At 39.0% G+C, this 21564-nt stretch overlaps 2 protein-coding genes across 4 annotated transcripts in view; both read left to right on the forward strand.

Annotated features, from left to right (window-relative positions):
• The first annotated feature begins 33 nt into the window (after positions 1-33).
• Positions 34-8467, forward strand: anxa11b (annexin A11b). Its single transcript, XM_042397940.1, has 15 exons — positions 34-536; positions 2903-3269; positions 3419-3456; positions 3635-3781; positions 3889-3976; positions 4073-4167; positions 4290-4403; positions 4638-4728; positions 4935-5014; positions 5133-5189; positions 5296-5389; positions 5598-5693; positions 7634-7692; positions 7830-7952; positions 8054-8467. Exons 2-15 carry the CDS (start codon positions 2912-2914, stop codon positions 8111-8113), a joined length of 1500 nt encoding a protein of 499 aa, XP_042253874.1. The 5' UTR covers positions 34-536; positions 2903-2911; the 3' UTR covers positions 8114-8467.
• Positions 8468-14281: 5814 nt separating this feature from the next.
• LOC121886476 (disks large homolog 5-like) overlaps positions 14282-21564 on the forward strand; it is a 33450-nt gene continuing 26167 nt past the window's right edge. For 2 of the 3 annotated variants that reach the window (XM_042396470.1, XM_042396471.1), the window contains exons 1-2: positions 14286-15295; positions 21332-21400. In XM_042396470.1, coding sequence (XP_042252404.1) covers positions 14998-15295; positions 21332-21400 — 367 coding nt within the window. In that variant the 5' untranslated portion in view covers positions 14286-14997. Of the gene's footprint in view, positions 15296-21331; positions 21401-21564 lie in introns of all 3 variants that reach the window. The other variant, XR_006092746.1, reaches the window with a different exon arrangement.

A 21564-nucleotide genomic window follows, 5' to 3' on the forward strand; every position in this document is an offset into this window, starting at 1 on the left:
CAGTTCAACAGAGTTATGTGTGTAGACGCTTACACCTTCTCTCCTGCCTCGTTGTAGGCGTGAATGACACACCTGTTAGCACTCCTATATACATTCATTTTGAAGGATTCATTTGTTGATTTCCATATTTTGGCGTTTGCACCACTTATGACCATGTGCTAGCCTAATTGCCTTGCTGTTATTAATTGGAGAGGCATTTTGCCAATTTAGTTGTGAGCTTATTACAATACTTCAGCTATTCCTGGTGTGCATATGGTGCATCCAGTCATCCTTTGACTGGAGTCATGTCATAGTATTGCCAACCCAGATTAAGTGTTCCCTGAAGTCTAGACAGCATGTTATATTTTATCAGTTGACGTCAGAGTGTCGATGTCCCCAGTATCAGTGTCCCCTGTTGAGAGATAATATATGGCGGGCCGCTGTATCTCACTTCTCGGAATGCTGCTGCAGGAAGGAAACAATACTGAGGTCCCACCCACACAAGCTTCTCCCTATCCGGCTCTTCCTGGATCTGAAGTCCACATCTGTTAACCTACGTAAGTAACCTTTAATTTTCTGTTTCTGCGCTGCTAAACTCCGGGGAATATTAGTCTAACTATGCATGACAGCACGCAACGAAGTTCAACAAAGTGCTTGAATACATTTTGCGGCGTCTGCAATGTAGGAAATTAGCCTCGCCCAATTAAACAGACAGTCGCTGTTGCGCTGTTTAACGGAAACCTGACATAACGGCAATAAAGTCATAAAACAACTAACTGACACTTTTAACTGTAAAGGTTTATCTATCTAAGTTAACGTGTTAGCTAATCCTCTAATCCACTGTGTGTTCACTCAGTCCTGGATGCTAGCGTTAAATGCTAAATAGTAACTTCGTCCGAGAACATTATGTAACGTTAACGGACAGCAGGGTAGGTTCAAGCTCTGCGACATTAAAGAAGATGTTGGAGTGAAGTAGCATGTTAAGGCTTTATAGTATTTGTGTTTTACACTCTTATTACGCCTTATGTATACAGGCAGAAGACGAAGCTGCTACAAAATGTTAACGTTATGAGGCTGTGGCTGTTCAGCGAGTTTGGAAATCACGGGCCTGTGATGCTCAGAGGCTTTCTGGCGCTCTTCGTAAAATCGTAAAAGTCTAAGCTGCAGGTTGTAAAGACGCACACAATCGCGCATTTAAGTGCTTAAGTATAATAAAATGCATAGCGTAGCAACAGTAGCATCTGGCGACTCTCTTAAAAAGTCAAGACGTTCAAAATGTTTGAAGCCAATCAGGCGTTTGTTTGTTTTTCCTTGAAAAGCAATTACAAATTAAACTTGTCACAATACTTAACTGTGAGGTGTCATTGATTTCTGCCAAGATTTTATGTTTTCGGGGGAAAAAAACCTAATATGGATATAAAAATTATTTTATCCCCCATTTGGGTCCTAAGTGTGTGGCGTGATGGAAGTGCTGCTGGAATTTCCGATAACACTTAAAAGCCTCAGCAGTGCTTTCAGGGGTCCAAGGGAAAAAGCTGGAAAGCAGCTTGAGTTTTTACAACCAAACGCCCTTGAATAAGTCAACACTAACTGTGTGTTTAGGTCTGTTTAAATTCCCCAATGTATACGCACTCTTGGTGCATCCTTGCATATAAAACAATTACATCAAAAGTCTTAACTAAAATTCAAATCAATAACTGAAAATAAGTTGAGTTTTTACAGCCAAACAGATGCACACTGCATGCTTTTCTACTACAGACCCTGAAGGTCTCAGAAAAAACCCTCCTGGCAACCCTGTCTCTTGTTTGCATGCAAACAAAACGAATTGTAATGAGTATTTTGCTCAGTTGTGGGATGACGCAGCCACACTCGGAACAGTTGCGTAATTCCAACAACAGACCTCTATATAGATGACATTCCACGAAAAAGATCATGAAATAGGAATTTGTGGCGGTCTAATCTGATTCTGGGTTGATGCAGTTTTCACTCTCGTGGTTTTTGAGAAATGGGAAGGAAAACTTCAAGAATAATGAGTTTATGTCAGCATCATATGTTAGGGATCAAGGCAGAAGGAAGCGATTAGTTTCTGTCATAATAACTGAGATGTGGTCAGACAATCTTACATTTGTTCATGGCCAGGACTTCATATCAAATTGAAAATAAGGATATGGCAAGTTCTCTCTTTTCCTTTTTTTTGCTTTAAATCTGATTTGGCCATTTCATGGTGTAATCTGCAAGAAACTCTTGTGAAATCCTTGTTTAAAGCTGTATCTCATTAACTTGTAGAAGTCAACAGGTGGAGCAGTTTATTAGGCCAACACCAGATGGGTGCAGGAGTGGCTGATATGTTTGTGTTATTTTTAGAACACTATATGGAAATTCCACACTAATAATAGATTATTATTAGTAGACTATTGTTAGAAGAGTTGTCAATGTCATTTTTTTTTTCTGATGTTGGATAGCTCCTGTGTTTTTAGGTTGCTCAAACATTATTTCATAAACACAACTTAAGTTAATTAAGTCATGGGATCACAAAAATCTAAGTACACTTTTATATAATGGCCATTTTTTGACCTTAGTTGGGTGAAAAAAAAGTCTCAGGAACTAAATATCATATTCCTGTTGGAATTACTGCATTTGGAGAATCAAATGAAGGAATGCACCAACTCAAGACAACAAGTCATTGCTTGTTCTGAATGAACAATTCTTGTTCTGGCGGTACATGGCAGTCGCAATCGTTATGTTTGGCCATCATCACTCAGTACAGCAAACTACATTAAGACTTAAATTTCGCTGGTACAAATGTGGGTGAAGTTCATGAGGTCCTAAAAAGTTTCCCGGAAAAGGTCCAAAGTTGTCTAAAAGTGCATATGATGGCCCTAATACATCACAGTAACAAATCACGACTTAATTTCACCTCCAGGTCCTAAAGATGAGCTACCCAGGATACCCTCCTCAGTCAGGTGGATACCCACCACAGGCAGGAGGCTACCCACCTCAACCAGGGGCATATCCACCCCAAGCAGGCGGCTACCCACCAGCAGCAGGGGGCTACCCACCAGCAGCAGGCGGCTACCCTCCTGCAGCAGGAGGCTACCCCCCACAGGCAGGTGGATTCCCACCCCAGGCCGGTGGTTACCCTCCAGCAGCAGGCGGTTACCCTCCAGCAGCAGGGGGCTACCCTCCCCAGGCTGGTGGCTACCCTGCCCCCGCTGGAGGCTTCCCTCCTCAGGCAGGAGGATACCCACCACAGCCTGGAGCAGGAGGCTATCCATCCATGCCTCCAGCAGGTGAGGCTGCAAGATACGAAGTGTTAATGGAGTTATGAGTCTTAATATGCAGTTTATTTTGCCAAAAAATACAGACAACCAAAATATTGAAAGAATATTTCAGCTTTGTCCGTTTTGTTTTTAGTGTTATGTCAATATTTTCTTTGCAGGTGGAGGCTGGGGTGCAGCACCAGGCGGCTATGGCGCGGTACATAAATTCTTATCTCACTCATCAGTGGCACGTCATTAATAACATATGGACTGACTTAAGCTAAATCTCCTGTTTGCTGAAATCACCTTATCTTCACCAGCCCCACAGCCTTATTTGCTCTATAAGAGGTTAGTCACTATGTGCTTAGGCACTTACAGCTGTCCTCTGTTTGCAGCCAGGAGGGGCTCAGCAGGGATACCCAGGGGGCCCTGCCCCAGGCCAGCAGCCCATGCCAAATTACCCCGGCGCCCCCACTACTAACCCCTCAATGCCTGGACATGGAAGTGGAGCTCCATCCCACCAACAGGCACCTGCCATTCCTGTAAGATGCATTTGTCTTCTGTCTTAGGACTTCCCTGAAGCTTTGTTCCAATGCACGAACAGCAAAACACACCTATGTAACTGCAGTATTTTATCTTCTATTTATAGAAAGGGTACAGGGGCTCTATTAAAGACTTTCCTGGGGCTGATCCACTGAGGGATGTTGAAGTTCTTCGAAAGGCTATGAAGGGTTTTGGTCAGTATATGATGTTCATTTGACTATGCATCAAAATAAGTCAATGATGGACCTTTTTACACATCATTAACTGATTCTAATAAACATCTTGAACAGGCACTGATGAAAACGCCATTATTGAACTTCTGGGAAGTCGTACCAACAAGCAGAGGGTTCCAATGGTAGCAGGCTACAAAACAACTTATGGGAAGGTACGTTTTCTAATACATTTTTTCAAAAGTTTTGTTTGTTGAAATTGCTTCTGTGCTCTGTTAGCTCTCATGGCCTACATATGATAATTATATCTGACCTTGCTCTCATGTTTTTGTCTCAGGATTTATTCCATGATCTGAAGTCTGAGCTCACTGGACACTTTGAAAAACTGGTTCTCGCCATGTTGATGAGACCAGCGTACTTTGATGCAGCTGAACTCCGCGAGGCTATAAAGGTTAAAGGCTTGAGTCACTGCCTCAATAAACTAAACCACATTGTGTGACACATTATGTAATTAGGTAAAGAAGGGAAAAGAAAATCTTTAAATGCAAGTGAAGGTCAAACAAGTTGAAACTTGAGTCATGGCTGATAACCGATGAATGTTCACCATATTTACTCAATGAAGAAAGTTTGTCATTGAATGTCTTTCTAAGACTTTGTTTTTGTTTTGTTTTGTTGTGTTTTTCAGGGTGCAGGAACTGATGAAGCGTGTCTGATTGAGATTCTTTCATCACGTTCCAATGCTGAGATTTGTGAAATCACCAAAGTCTACAAAGCTGGTTAGTTCCGATTCATTCGCACTTTGCTTCTGATCTTTTAATAGTCTGTTCTCCACAGTATGAGAGAATAATGAATGTGAATGTAAACTTGCAATTTGAGTTAGTACGCTGTTCATATTTCACATTCAAGCTGTAGCTAGTCTGAAAAAAATATAAATGTTACACAAATTAATGTATTTTCCTAAAAAGCCTCACCTTCTTTCCAGAGTATGGGAAGAGCCTGGAGGACGCCATCAGCAATGACACCTCCGGTCATTTCCGCCGGCTCCTGGTCTCTCTCTGTCAGGTAGCTGCTGCAAATTTTATATCTGATTTAATTATAAGCTCACATGAACAAAGTAATGACTACATCCATGCACTACACCCGTGTAAAGTGTTTTTAGTGAGTGTCTTACTTTTTCCAGGGAAATCGTGATGAGAGAGAGACTGTTGACATTTCCCTGGCCAAACAGGATGCACAGGTACCGGTTTAAAGTTGGTTGTGTTGTATATTATTCTTGCAAAAGGCATTGCCAACCCTTATTTTATGTTCCTTCCTCTTTTAATTTGTGTGTGTGTGTATAACAGAAACTGTATGCTGCTGGGGAAAATAAAGTAGGAACTGATGAGTCTCAGTTTAATGCCATCCTTTGTGCTCGCAGCAAGCCTCACCTTCGGGCAGGTGTGTAATTTTAACATTGTTGTACTTCCACAAGATGATTTTCCTTCCTCTGTCTCTTGAAGTTAATAAGATTTCTGCCTTGTTTTTCCAGTGTCATAACTGCACATGTTGACCTTTTTTGGTACACATTGCTCATATGTTTGCACAAGTTTTCCAATATTATGATTTTAACCATCTCACCTCTGATTCTGGTCTTTTTTTTTTTTAGTCTTCCAGGAGTACCAGCAGATGTGTGGGAGAGACATTGAGAAGAGCATCTGCAGGGAAATGTCTGGCGATTTGGAGTCTGGCATGGTGGCTGTGGGTACGTTCTTGAGGTTTCCAAACTAAAGTGGCTTTCCAAAAACATGTTGGTACTTTTAGTTTATTTATTGAAGTCATTCTTCGAAATGTTTGTTTCACAAGGCTTTCCTGGAAAGAACGAAAAATATCTTGCACATGCAAACAGGCTGCTGACCCAAGTAGCTTTTTTTAATACTCGATGATCGGTCGAAAACAAATGGTGGAATGCTAGATTGAAGCTGCTCATTTCTCCAAATTTGCCATTTAAAAATGGAAGATTTTTAAGAATCTACAGTACAGTTGCATCAAAATACAACTGTTGATGGGCAATCATCCTGGGGGTTTTGTAGAATGAACTGAGTCAGACTTCAAGTTATTTCAAAGATGCCACGCCTACAAGAATTTGGCGATGAACCACAGCTGCCTCTCTTTCTCTAGTATAGCTATTGTTGGGCTGCATTAAATTTGAATGTACATTAGTGCCTCATGCTGTCTCATCCAGTCAGTGTTTAGACTGTCTGAGTCATTTCATTTACCTCTTCTTATTACAGTGCCATGAAAAAGTATCTGCCCTCCTCCTGATTTCTTCTATTTTTATATATATCTCATACTAAAGTGTTTCAGATCTTCAAACAAAATTTAACATAAAACAAAGGCAACCTGAGTAAACACAAAGTACAGTTTTTAAATGATTATTTTATTTATATAAGCAAAAAAGTCATCCAACAGCAACTGGGCCTATGTGAAAAAGTATTTGCCCCTGTAGTTACTAAATCCACTACTCTACCAAACTGCATTTATAATTGGGTTCAGTTGGACTAAACACACCCAGGCCTGCTAAATCTACACATCACTTAAATAGAACTTTTTCAGCAATGTGAAGCTGGTTAAAAGGTCTCAACAAGCAGACAAGAGTTGACAGCATCCAAGGATCTGCACCTCAGTGGAGGGCAGCGTTCATTACTCCACTATTAGAAAGACACTGGCCAAAAATGGCATCCATGAGAGAGTGGCAAGGTGAAAACCACTGCTTACCCAGAAGAATATGAAGACTCGTCTCAATTTGCCAAAACACACCATGATGAACCTTTTTGGAGAATGTTCCATGGACGGATGAGTCCAAAGTGGAACTATTTGGAAGACAAGGGTCTCGTTACATCTGGCATAAACCAAGAATAGGATTCCACAATAAGAACATCATACCTACAGTCAAGCTCGGTGGTGGTGGTATGTGATAGTGTGGCGATGCTTTGCTGCTTCAGGGTTTGGGCGACTTGACATAATTGAGGGAAACATGAATTCTCCTCTCTACCAGAAAATCCTGAGGGAGAATGTCTGGTTGTCACTCTGTGATTCGAAGCTCAAGCGCAACTGGGTTATGCAGCAAGACAATGATCCAAAGCATAAGACCAAGTTCATCTCAGAATGGCTCAAAAGAAACAAAATTAAGGTTTTGGAGTGGCCTAGTCAAAGTCCTGATTTGAATCCCATTGAGATGCTGTGGCAGGACCTTAAACGGGCGATTCATGCTCAAAAACCCTACAATGTGGCTGAATTAAGGCAGTTCTGCAAAGAAGAATGGGCCAAAACGTCACCACAGCGATGTGAAAGACTGGTCTCCAGTTATCAGAAGTGTTTGGTTGCAGCTGTTGCTGCGAAAGGTGGCACAACCAGCTATTAAATTTAGGGGGAAATTACTTTTTTACATGGGCAATACAGATGTTGGATAACTTTTTTGCTTCAATAAGTAAAATTACCATTTAAAAACTGTATTTTGTGCTTACTCAGGTTCCCTTTGTTTTACGTTCAATTTTGTTTGAAGATCTCAAACAATTTAGTATAAGATATGTTCAAAAATGGAAGAAATCAGGAGGAGGGTATTTTTTTTTTCTCTCTGTATGTTTTGGAGACTCATCAATTTGGTTACGGTGACCAACATTAACACCTGCTTCTATTTCCTAGTGAAATGCATCAGGAACACCCCTGCCTACTTTGCAGAAAGGCTCCACAAGGCCATGAAGGTACAACTGTTGTTCATCATCACATTTATTCTTATGAACACAAACCAAACATTTGCTGCTTTGAAGTTGTCGTGGAGGGAGAGGAGATCATTTCACCGAAGCAGTCAATTAAGTATCACATTGTGGTGTGTCGACAGGGAGCAGGCACCAAGGACCAAACCCTGATCCGCATCATGGTATCCCGCTCTGAGGTGGATATGTTGGACATCAGACAGGAGTATGTGAGGGCCTATGGAAAATCACTGTACACTGACATCTCAGTAAGTCCCATTTTATTATAGCTTCAGTAACTGTTTTCCTCTTTTTGAAATACATTTATAGGATCATTTGAAATTAATATTGACTTTGCTGTGTTTGTCAGGGTGATACCTCCGGGGATTACAAGAAGCTGCTGTTGAAGCTGTGTGGAGGTAGTGACTAAAAGGCAAGGAAGATGACCTCTTGTAAGGACGTTATACATGTCCACACTGAAACAATGTTATAGGACCTTATATCAACCTCTGATGCATGCAGTTAATGTTAGTTTTCTTATGACTATCAATCAATCAATATTAATTTTGTATAATTCAGATACATGTTAATTTTTTGCCACTTTATTGTAGTATGTGATTGGCAGATGGTAAATATATATATTAATATGAAGATTTTTTTCAAGATGCAGTAGATAGCTTTATCATTTTTGGGTAAAAGGTGGAGTCCTAAAGAAAAAAGTGGGTGAAAATGTTATATTACTGTTCTAACCACTATTGAGAAGTATTAAAAATGTCAGACCCGATGCTTAACTACAAGTCCTCAGTTTGTATTATGATGAAATTGGGAAAACAACGTTTTACAAAGTAAGAAACTAAAGCTGCAGACCAGAGGGGTGTACTACGAAACAAGTTCAATATACCCAGGCTTTCTTTGTGTGAGCTGGCTCGGCAAACCCTAAACTTGCAATCAGAGATAACTGGTATCATGGCGGTGCTTATCAACTTTCTTTGTTAACCCATGCTTCCTGCTTCAGGCTCTGTGCACATTCTCATAAAAGGGGGCGTTTGGCACGTCATTTGACTCTTCTTCTGCACAAAATGGACCAATCGTGTGCCACCTAGTTCAGTCAAGAGGAACAGGTCATTATAATGGAGAGCTATGAAGAACATAAATACATTGTTACAGCAAAAGCACTGTTGTTGCAAATAATGCGAGAGAGGAATGCTGGCAGAAAATTGCTGATCGTGTAAATTTGTAAGTTAATATATTTATTTTACCGCTCAATGCACTCTAAATGTCTCCCACATTCAGAGCTCTTAAACTTTAAACTTTATGCAGCAGATTTAAACATTATACTCAAGAAGTGCATTTAGGTCTGACTCTGTCCCATAATGAAGGATAATCACTTAAGTTTTTGGTCAAATCAAAGTGAAATTAATTTCATAGATTGAGTATTATCTGTGATAAATACCAGTAGACTAACCAGTTTTTTAATCTGTGTTCTAATAGCTGCAGTAGCAGCAGTGTTATACAGACTTGGCAGCAAATCAGGTGGTTAGTGAAAGGGCGATGCTTTTTATAGCCAATTTAAGCCGAAACTCGGAACATAACCTGCTCTTGACTAGGTTATGTTTGCAGCATCAGTTACCATGGTGATCTAGCCAGGTTAAAAGAGAGCCACCTTTGTGACAATGAAATCCTTGAGCTTTAGGCTCAACATACCTCGCTAACCAACTAATCTCTCTTCGTAGTACACCCCTCAGGAAGTGTGTTTAGTCTATCTAATATATAAAGTACATATACAAGAAAACATTTAGTATACACATATTATTTCAGTGTTACTAACTTAATCTCCCTACCAGGCATTTCAACTATGTTCAAGTAAATGTATACAAAGCCGTGTGAGATTATCATGCAAGGTTTAGGCAATAAAATATAACCGAATCTCACACAGAATAGATATGATCATTTGGCGCTTGTGTAACTGGTCACAATTAAATTTCAACTATTTTTTTAACTTGAGAAATAAAAAAAATAAGTGTCTATGCCAACTAACCCGAGTTATACTCCTGCTTGTAAATCTATGCAAATTAGGTATTCACTTTATATCAGCTTTACAAAATTCCTGTGTTTTGTTCTTGAAATGTAAGCATCTCCAATCATTGTTCAGCATTTACAGTCAATGTTGCCTCTCACTGAATGCTTAAAAGCCAAAGTTTAAAGACAGATCATGTGCCTTTTTTGTTGGGGCTGCTGTGTGAACTGTTTAGAGCTAGTCAGTGTTTCACTGTGGTTTATCTTGCAAACAATCTATACTGATACAGGCACGGCTATAGAAATATAATCCTTAAATGGTTTTGTTCTCAATAATCTGTTTACATTTTATGTCAGTACCCTTCTCTGGTTTTGTATGTTTTACTGCCAGCAGAGGGCTCTTGGTTCACATGAAGTGTCATTTCTTATGTACGTGTGATTGTTTTTCCTGCTGATTTAGAATCTCTGTTGCACTAACTCTACTCTGCCATCATTCTTGTAACTTGATAATGCTTGAAAATCAATGGATGTCCTTTTTAGTTTTCTAACATTTTGTCATTTAATAGTCTTCAGAGACTTACAGTAAGCCACTACTCGTTTCAATAAAAAAAAAAAAACATTTTGGCATATCCGTATTTGTGAAATGGGATCATGTGTTTTGCATGAAACATCGACTGTGGATTTTCTGCTGTAAGCCGGCACACAATGAGCAATTTGCATTTCAAAGCCAGTCTCATTTTCACCACCTTGGTCTGTATTTCGAGGGGTGAGTCAACCCCCCTTCCCTTCCCCTTCCCCTCCCCACCTTATATAAGTGATGTCTCTGTGTATGTGTGCTTTGCTTTATAATGTGAGAGGGGAGAAAATGTTCAGGTTTGCTTTGCAGCACGAGTGATTCTCAGGGCTGTTCTCAAGGCTATAAATAGTGTCCATATTGGAGACACGGATGTCTTTTAAGTCTTCTCTCTGTTCTGCTCACTGGCCTCAAAGTGCAGCCTCAGAGGGAATGTGATGGAGAGACAAATGACTTCACTGAACCTCACTTCTGGTACACCTTTCTCACTTCACTATTTCTCATATACACTCTCAAAATGAAAAGCTCCCACCAGCCCTGAGGACAAAGAGGGATGAATATTTGATGTAAATATTTGTGTATTTTCTCTCTGGTGCAGACTGTTTGCCGTGATACATCCTGAAATATATAGGTCAAAAGGAAATCAGGGGGGCCTCCCATTTGGCTGGCTTTTACTTTTAGAGACAGAACACTTCCCTGATCTTTATTTCTAGACAAAGTGCTTTAATTATTAACATGTGGATGTGATAGCAGGACTCTGCACCCTTTCTGGGACTTGATCACACTTGCATACACACACACGCAGGGTTACGTTGTCTTATTGGAGATGCCAGACACATGTGCGTGTGGAAGTAGTGTCAATCAATAGTATCTGACTGCGTCATCAGGAGACAGGAGCTGTGAAGGTCAGCCTTTGATTAGCTCTTGGCCCTCACACTTCCCATCACACCCCTGGAGCTGTCTCTCTCCGTATATGACAGTTAAAAGGATTTTGATTTGAAGTTAAACTTGAAAAGTTGCGCAAACTTCTTAAAATTGGTCATGTCAGAAAATGAAATTATAAATTATTATGTTTTACTTTGGAGATATGTTTGGATTTCATGCTTTTAAATCCTTGGATGCCTAAATAATTCATTATTTATGAGTGCATTTTTGTAAATTGTGGATACGGTACTCCCATAAACAAAGGACAAAAATGAAAAACTATCCAAATGAAGGATTTTGACAGATAAATCAACACTGTCCCATAAAAGGTTTACAGATAGATTAAACATTTTCTAAAGAAAAAAAAACAATTCCATGAATCTATTGAGATTAGTCCACAGTTTACCTTAATTCACATCCCCTTCACCCGGCTTTTTAATACTGTCACATCAACAATCAGTAAAAGCGAGTATTGACCAAATTGTTGATTTGCAGTGGATTTTCTGCAGCCGTCCAATGAGGAATGTGAGGTTAAGTGACATTTGGTTGCTGGGGACATAATCCAGCTTTAAACTTCATGAGTGCATATAAGCAAATTACAAACCCGAGGATTAGATGAACAACACATAATGAGATGTAGCGGCAGATATCACTATCCAGCCTGCAGAGCTGCAGCCTGCATGGCTTGAGGTTCATCCTCTGATATTTGACAAAATAGGAGAATAAAACCTGTCCAACTTGTTCCTTTTATTTGTGGTGCGATCTGTATACGTCCAGCTCAAGAGGCTTTGAAGAAGAGCAGCACAGTATCTGCCAGATGACAGCATGTTACTCTTCCACTTCAACTTAATGTTTTCATCTGAAAACAACAGCATGAGTTTGAGGTTTTAAGGGTGTAGCAGTCATCATTTGAAGTTTGTATGATGGTTTTAGGAATTTACATAATTCCTAAACATTCCAACTGGTTTCTTGGTGAGCACCAGATGGATTTTCCCTGCAGGGAAAATAAATTAGTCGAGCTGTTACATAACCACTTACATTGTTAAAGCTGTTTTAAACTTAAGTGGGGAAATGTATAGGCACACTGTGTACCGTATTAAGCTTTAAAGCCAGGTCCTTTATGCTCCAGCTAGCTCCAGATGAGTCGCAATCTTCATAAAGGAAACGCACTGAAGCCCTTTAATAATATTGAGTACCGTCATCAATTATGGTAAATGAGCTCAAAGTAGATTTCCACATTCAGCATCTCTACAGTCCAGCTGTATCTGTGCAGATACAGATGTATTGACAATCTTACATATGATTTCATTGTCTCCTTTTAGATAATTTGTCTCTTAAGGATTTCAGTCTTACATGATGTCTGCCTCCTTTGAGGTCCGATGGATTATGTGGAGCAGAAGAAAGCTCACAGAGCAGGGCAGATGTGTCATGGGACAATCCAGATGAAAAATAGACAACTATATGATCCGGAGGTATACAATCTGCTCTAAAAAAAGGGAGAGCAAACTATTCAATAAAAGCTATTGGATTTGCCTCAAAATGAAATTATAGGCTATTCAGAAGCTCATAATGCATGTGCGGTAACAACAACTGGGTTCACTGAACAGATCAGGATTTGGGAAGCAAAGCCCAAATCAATAAATGCATGATTTGTAATAATTTGTAATATTTACGCAACTGCTCAACTTAAAAACTGTTTGCTCCATTTTACACCTACAGTATAGGAGCACCAACTGAAAGAAAACACAGTATTTTTGAGTAGGACACGTACAGTTTTAGCACAAATACTTATTTAGAAGTATAGCATGATGCAATGGGACTTAAACATGTAACATGGTATGAAACCTATGATGTAGGATATAAAAGATAAAGGTGGTGAAAATAAAACATGTCCTACAATATCAAATTATTTTATAATTAAAAACTAATATAACTTCAGTCAACCAGTCATAAAGAGTAAAAAAAGACTAAAGAGTTCATCATTGCAACAATCAGACTGACCTATCAAGAAGATCATATAAAATCATTTTATGATTTTAGAGCATTGGACCCAAACTTTTAGGCTTGTGACCCCTTAAATAACCTCAAAGGTTGTGTGTCAGTGTGGCTATTACTTGTTATCAGTTTAACCAAAGAGAAAGGATCAGTTTAAGCAAATGTTTATTTTTTAGGATATATAGAGGCCTGGAGAGGTAAAACTATCTAGTATTCCACAAGAAAAAAAAGCAAAAAAATGGGAAAAGTCTGAAAAAAACAACCTCATTTTGTTATACAAACAATTTTGTATAACAGAAATATTTTCTTTTTCTTATCCTTTTAATTATCCTGTAAAAACAGATTACAGTTTACATTGCACCATTACCAACTGTACACATGGGTGGTATTTTACAGGCAGAATTTTTTGATTTTCCTTAGAATTTACATAGCCACTGGGTGGATAAGTTGGAAAACCTACACCACACAGGGCCCAGTTAATAAATTTGATTGATTATTGGAACCATTCCTGGACCACTATAAAAATGTCAAGAAATGCCTTTAAGTGGTAACCACAACTTTGAGTCATAAACTTGTTCTTATAACAACATTATTATAACATTATTTATTTAAATTTATTCTGAGATCAAGTGATTAATTTTATTTATATTGGAATGTCAGGATGCTTATTCAATAATTCATAAGACTTTTGTTAGTTTTGTTCTGCTTGTGAGTTTACTTTTATATGTGTGTGTGTGTGTATGAGAACTTGGAGTGTTGAAGTTGTATGAGAATGTTCAAAAACCCAACAAAAACATTTAAATATATTCAAATCTGATTACTTTTGGTCCAAAGAAATTAAAAATGAAAATGAAATGATTCACCACAATTCTTTCCCTGGCAGGTTTTTGTTTTTATTTAATTCTATTTTTTTACATGATAATCAAATTTAGAGAAATATCATATTCATCATTTAACTGAAAGAAGAAAAATATAATGAGAAAAGTCCAAATAGAAAATTTGGGCATTCTTTTGGTGTTTATTAAAAAAAATTGAGGGGTGGTGGTGTGTTTGGGGGGACTCGAACATCAGAACTTCTAAGCTGTTTCTCATTATTACTTGCATGCAACAGCAATGTTATGAAGTCGACGTGAAAAAAACGTAAATAAAGTAGGAAAAATCCTGAAAAAACACACTCTTGACCTCTATAAAAACCTTGAAGAATATTCTATTACGTCTTATAATATTCTTCGAAATGAAAACGAGAGCGGCGGGGAGCCAGGTGCGTCTGTAACAAAGCCCCGCCTACGTTTACCTTAAATGTCCATTGCACGGAAATATGATTGGCACAGGGCTACAGCTGCTCGCACGGTGAGACATGGCGGAGTTTGTAGCCACACAGAGAGAGCTCCTGAAGAGTTTTTACACTTTCCAACATGTCGAAAGAACTTGATTTCGGGACGACAGTGTCTTCGCAGCGTATGCAGAGCGGAGCTTAAAGAGGCAGAGACGTCTTTCTTCTTTTTTTTCTCTCGGGAAGGACGGAGCGGCGGTTGGGAAAATGTGTTGTCATCTTCGTGCAGTCAACAGCCTTGGGCAACAAATATGGCTACTTCTTGTGTATCCTCCAATTCGGGTTGAGAACCGTCCCAACTGGGCCGAGCGAGATAGTTTCGTTTACTCGCGAAAATAGTCCGAAGTGAAGTTTGACTAACCAGAAAGATTAAGAAGCTGGATTTGTCCCGAAACTGGTTTCGTTAAGCCGAAAAGGGGAGCAGGGGAGCGAGGAGGAGGAGGAGGAGGAGGAGGAGGAGGAGGAGGAGGAGATGGAGCCCAAACATAAAGAGTTACTGGAGAAATGTTACCAGAACTTGGTGGAGTCGATAACAGATGCGGGCCAAGTCGTGGATGTTTTGGCTCACTGCGGGACCCTCAGCCAGTCTGAACGCTACGAGCTGGGGCACAACTGCTCCTCCAACTCGGAAAAAGTGGACCTTCTCTTGAAGATACTGATAAGTAAGGACAGGGACCATTTCGCAGAGTTTTGCACGGCTCTGGAGAAGACGCACCCTCACCTGCACTCTGTGCTGCTGGATGGCATCGGACCAGTGGATCATACAACTGGTGAGAAGAAAACCCGATTGTTTATTGCTTGATAATTACGGAGACATGCATCGTAGTGCTGGAGAGAAAGGGCAACATGCATGTATAAAAGTAGATGGAAGCTTATTACAGTGATGCATAGTGTGGTTAGTGTCCTGTATTTTGATTATGATCCAACTTGTTTTCGATCTTGCTCTGACCATGATCTATCTAACTAACATTAGGGGTATTGACCATATGACAACTTGATGAAGGGCATGACTTTTCCTTTGGGCAAGTAATAAAGAGAAAGAGAGAGAGAGGGAGAGAGAGGGCTGCACAATCATGTGACCTGATGCTTATTTAGCCTACACTCTCACTACTGTGCTTGTTTCCTTTGCCATGTCACTAAAAGCACAGCCTGTTAGCCTTTTGTGAAAGTATTTAATGGACCTAAAAAGACCAAAACAATCAATGCAGTGACAGGCAGGGCTGCCTGAAGTTGTGTGTGTGTGTGTGTGTGTGTGTGTGTGTGTGTGTGTGTGTAAATCAATAACCCACTGTCAAAGTCAAATGACTGAGTAAAGAATTAAATGTGTGTTAATGCACAAAAGGGGCAGTGACTTACTTTAGAGTGATGTGTTTCATTTGTGTCTTAAAGCAACTGTGCATCTTTTAATCTTATTGTATTGTAACATAAAGGGGGTTTGGTGCTGTACCATCACCTTGTTTTCAGTGCTACAGTAAGATTAATTTTATTACTGGTTTGCAGTGTGTGCATAAAAACTTAATAATTAAAACAACACACTTAGAAGAAAAAAGCAATCCAAGACATAGTCCACATAAGCCTTTGTAAAATACACAGAACAACTATACAGCAGCGTCCAGCAGTACACTGAGAAATAACTATATTACACATTGATTTATTGATAGATTTATTGTTTTAACACAAGACATGCTTTATTATTTCACTCTCGTCTAATTGAACTTGACAGCAGTGATTTTTGTTTCTCACATGAAAACAAACAGCTGCTTGATAAAATGTCACATATCTCTCAGGCAAAAAAAAAAAAAAAATATTTTCATTATCTGCTGATTATTTTCTTTACTGATGAATCATTCTGTCCATAAAATGTCTGTTACGATTTCTTCCAGCCAAATATGACATCTTCAAATGTTTTGTTTTGTCTGATCAACAGTCCAAAATCCAACAATATTCAGTTTAGCTATGTATCACATAAAGAAGCTTCAGATTCTCACATTAGATAAGCTGCAGCCAGTAAATTTAACATGTTAAAATGTTAACAAATGGCAACATTTTTCTTTTAAGAAATGGCAAACGATTATTTGATTATCAAAATAGCTGCTGATTGATTCTCTGATGTTTGACTAATTGATTAATCGCTGCAGCTCTACATATCTGCTGTGCATTCAGTGTAATATGAGGCTAATTTTGTGTTGCTTGCTCCCAATAATGCACCGCCTTCTCCCACCCTGTGATGAGTACTCCTAAATATGTTTTTCTTCCTCACATCTAAATCCTAAAGCTACATAAATACTATGGCTGCTTTTATGATGCTAATAAATTCATCATCAAAGTCTGCATAAACCAATCCAGTCACGATTTTTTTATCCCAACTTTTCAGTATTGCTTTGAGCACTAAATCCTTCATTCATATGTATTATGTATACGGTAAACAATATTCATCAGAAGTAATGTCTGCACACTGGTACATGGCCCTTGCTCAACACCTCTACTGCACCTTTTGCATTTCAAGAGAAATATTTGCATTGCTCGTCAACTTTGTTCACTCTCTGCTATCGTGTCATACTCTGAGCTGACTGGTTGAGGTCTCAATTATGCATTTATTCTCTTCTCATTATTTATGAGAGAACTGGAGCTGCAGAGTGAGTCCATTTTTCTAAGCTTTTTCAATTTTGCGCTGCATTTCACAATCGTGCACCAAGTCTAAAAGCTGAGCACTGATATGCTTTCTGCTGCTGAAGGGAGGGATATACATGAACATGTCCCTGTTGGTAGTCACACAGGACACAAATGGGCTGAGCTGCTTTTTGCTACTGGGCAGACAGGTTCCTCCACTGCACAGCCAAAAGAAGGGCCTTTCCCAAGGAAAAGAGTAACTTGTTACAGCCCAAAGTTTCTAGATAATATGCACCCTCAGCAGCGTTATCGTACTCCCAAGTCACCCAAAATCCCAGAGGGTCAGAGAGGTACTTCATTTCTGCGCTCAAAACAATGTTAGTAAAACAACAGCAGAGATGCTAAATGAAGCAAGAATTTCACTGTGATGTGATTATGATGCATGCATATACAGCACTTTAGAAAGGTGTACGTCCTGGAGGATGTTTGTTTTTTAATAAACAAAGATATTCTTTAGTTTTATATAACCATAGCTTCAGGGCTTGACAGCAGAGACCTTTTGTTTACAGATTGCTCTCACCTTCTGTTAAACAATAATAAGACGGCAGCATCTCTTAAGGGTGTGTGTCATGGCTGACGTGTTCTTGTTTGTGCTGTGTCACTGCAAAATAAGACTGGGCGTTTTGTTAGTAGGAGAGTAAAATACACAATGTTGCTATGCTATTATTTCCTTCATTCTTGATTTTAATAGGGAGAGAGAAATTAAAGAATTCTTCCAATGAACTTCAGCAATTACCATGAACATTAGATAAATGGAACAAGCATTTTATTGCAAAAATAAAAACAGTTTTTGGCTGTTTTGTACTTATCATTGAGCGTCATTATGCTTTATTTAGTTGTAGATTTCAATGGTTGCTTTTTTTGTACAAGAAAAAAACTGAATTGAAGACTTGATCTCAGATAAAATTTGTAATTTGTCTCATAAACATACAGTATGTTAGTATATGTACCTTTTTTATGATGGAAAAAAGACACCATTTAACATGGTTAGTCATGCTCTCCATACTCCGCTGTTGTGAAATACTTAGCTAACTTTTTCACTGGAAATATTTTGACATCTCACAAAAGCACTGATGTAATGGGATAAAATCACTGGCTTACTAATCTCTATAAAGAGATATCTGCATATGAATGCAGAATCTGTGGGCAACGGGACAAGATTTTGGTATTGGAAGCGTTAGTAGTCCTATTGACCAATCACATTCGAGCGGGCTTTGGTTGCATGCAGGTAAACAGTCCGTGTGGAGAGCGAAAGAGGCAGAATGCATTGGTCTTAGCTTTTTATTAGCTAATTTTAAGTTATCTACACTCAGAAAACTGTATGTATTTGAGTTGTTAGCTGTTGCTCGGGACAAAACGAGACATTGAAGGTTGGGCTTTGGGAATCGGTGATCGTCATTTTTCACAATTTTCTGACATTTTATAGAGCAAATGACTAATTGATTAATCAAGATAATAATAGACTTCACAAATTCGATCTTTGCTGTAGTTTGAATTTTGGCTTAAATGGTTAAGTTGAATCATGTTCCCTACTTAACTGTAAACTTAAGAAGCCAAATGGTCAAGACTCTAATCTGTCATCAAGGGCAATTTTCTGGAGCAGTTCAATCAATAAATGAGAAAAGAAAAATGACCTTTATAGATGCAGTATAAAATATGTTTGAACCTTTACATCCAAATGATATTTAACTTATTAGAGCTGTCAGATCTGAGTAAGAATATGTGCCTGTTTTCATAGAAAGGGCACAGTATTCAGAGTGTGGTGCTCCTGTTTTCAGCTTTTAGAGAAATATTGTTCCAGTGTAGCCTAAATCTTTACGACAATAGACAGTTTCACCCTGTTTAAGTCTTGTGCTCGTGAACATTTTAGGTACAGTACCAGTCTAAAGTTTGGACACCTTCCCGTTCCCTTGAATGAGAAAGTGTGTTCAAACTTTAGACTAGTACTGTAGGTCAGTTCAAAAAAAGTTCCAAAGAGCACCAAGTGGCTGTGACTGTAGAAAAGAGATCAACCTAAATGAGATACTTGATTGGTGGGGGTCAGACCGCAGCAAGGTCCAGGTCACATGACTTCCACAGAGCAGAAAAGTGAGTGGGCTATGACACAGTGAACCTTGCCCATTGAGACACTCTCAGCTCAAACAGAGTCATGGGAAACTTAAGCTAGAACGAGAACAAAGAGAGCTTGATCCATGGGATGCCACGGTTCCTGAGGCACATCAGTCTTTTCTTTTTTTTTTCTTTCAGTCCTTTGCTGGGAAAAAGAGGGGTGAGCCACGTTAGCTGGGTTCCTTCCAGTCTTAATCAAACTCATAGTCTCCTTTAGCTAGTGGGAACTCAGCCAGCCAGGGATTGATTTAGAGTACTGGGACGTGGGTAAATAGAATCGTTTGTCATGCTCTTGCACCGAGTCGAGTGCTAGACTTTACATCAGGGGTAGAAGTTGCTGATTTAACCAAACCTTAAGCTGCTCGCCCCACAGCCAAGTTAGATCTCTGTGAGTATGCACTGCTGGCTGTTTGATCAAGGCTTGTGGAGCCTGTTAAACATCTAGAGCATCATTTAAAAAAAAATCCTTTTTTCTGACAAACCTTCAGGTTGAAATATGTGTAGGTGCTTATTGGATTCACAGCGGGGAGTGTTGTTGAAACAATTTAACTAACAAAACATGAATCAAGAACAATTTTGATAATGTATTAATTGTTTAATTCAAGGAAAAAAAACAAATATTCCACCTGCTTCTTGTTTTACATAATTTTCAAATTGAATATTTGTTATTTGGACAAGATATCAAATTGGTAATTTTTTAAAATGGTTTTCTGACACTTAATGGATTAAATGATTATATCCACTTTGTATATGTTTTTTAAATTTCAGATTATTGTCCAATCAATAGAAGATTTTTGAGGCTGATATCAATATTTGAGATTTTAATAAATCTGTTAATGATACATTGGTCAATCGTCGTTTTTTACATGACCACTTAACAGACATTTGTGACAAGGATCCTTATTTGATATGTCCGGGACATTTTGAAGTTGAAGAATAACTTGTGTATATATTAATAACTCGTCAGTGCTCTCCACTGAACAAACTATTTGATACTGTTTTGGAGCTGAAATGATTAATCAACTAGTCGATTCACAGAAAATTAATCTATACTATTTTAATAATTGATTAGCTGTTAACTTTTCAAGCAAAATACCAATTATTTCCTTATTCCCTTGGTAACATTATAAAAAAACAATTAATTGATTAATTGAAAGAATACTCTGCAGATTAATCAAAAATGAAAACAATCCTTAGTTGCAGCTCTACGCTGTTTCTAATTGACCTCATCATATCTTTGACATTTCTGCCGACAGACTGTGCGCATGATATATATGCAGGAAGCCATTGTTGGCTTAACCTCGGTTCTGACTTTGGCGGCCTCTAGTAGGATGAAACAAGACACTGTGGCAGACAGCAATGCATGCCACTACCCCTAGATTACACCAATTTTCACTGTGGTCGTCTAATGTTTCTACAAACAAAAATGTATGACTCGGAATAATACAAAAGATACTATAACCACATAAAACTCCTACACATATTATCTTTTAATTGCTTATTCGTTTTAACAGATTTACTAATGATGAACACAATTGTTAATTTTAGGCTTTTGGATTCTCTTCAAGAATTACTTTCACGTTGGTTTTCCAAATAACATGATCTTCTCCATAATGCTTACAGTGTTGTACTCGGGCTGCTTTTCTGTACAGTTAATTGTGAATCACTGTAGGCTATAAAAGAAGGGGCTTTCACAGGGGGGACTGTGTGATGTTGTCAGAGGAGATAAAAGGAGAAGCTCTGAGGCTGCAGCCTCTTTGGGGCCCTGGCTAGTCAGTATTCAAGCTCCCTGCCCAACTGATAATTAGCCACACTCTGCTGTCAGCCCACAGGCCCGTCATCCCAAGTTGGGGAAAGTCCCACCTTATTATGCCTCCAGCTGGCCTTTTTTCAGTAAAGGCCCCTGAATGTAACCCAAGACGCAGAGCCTTGATGTACCATACAATGCTGGAGATAATCATCTGACTATAATGCAGACATGGTCGAGTACACTCGGAGCTGACTTTAATGTTTTGTTCACCTCACAGGGTCCACTTACAGCGTCTTGTCCACCATGCCGTCGGACTCCGAAAGCAGCAGCTCTCTCAGCAGCTTAGGTGAGTGTGGCGCTCATGGCGGTACGCAAGTGTCAGGTGTAGTAATGTCGAAGAAAAAAAACGTTATCTTCCTGGAAAAAAAACAATGAGCGTTCTAAGGGACCGACCACTGTTTTATAACTCTGGTCGCTCCCTGTTTAGACTCTGAGCACATGCATGTGATT

Source organism: Thunnus maccoyii, chromosome 20 (genome assembly GCF_910596095.1).
Source record: "Thunnus maccoyii chromosome 20, fThuMac1.1, whole genome shotgun sequence".
Lineage (NCBI taxonomy): Eukaryota > Metazoa > Chordata > Actinopteri > Scombriformes > Scombridae > Thunnus > Thunnus maccoyii.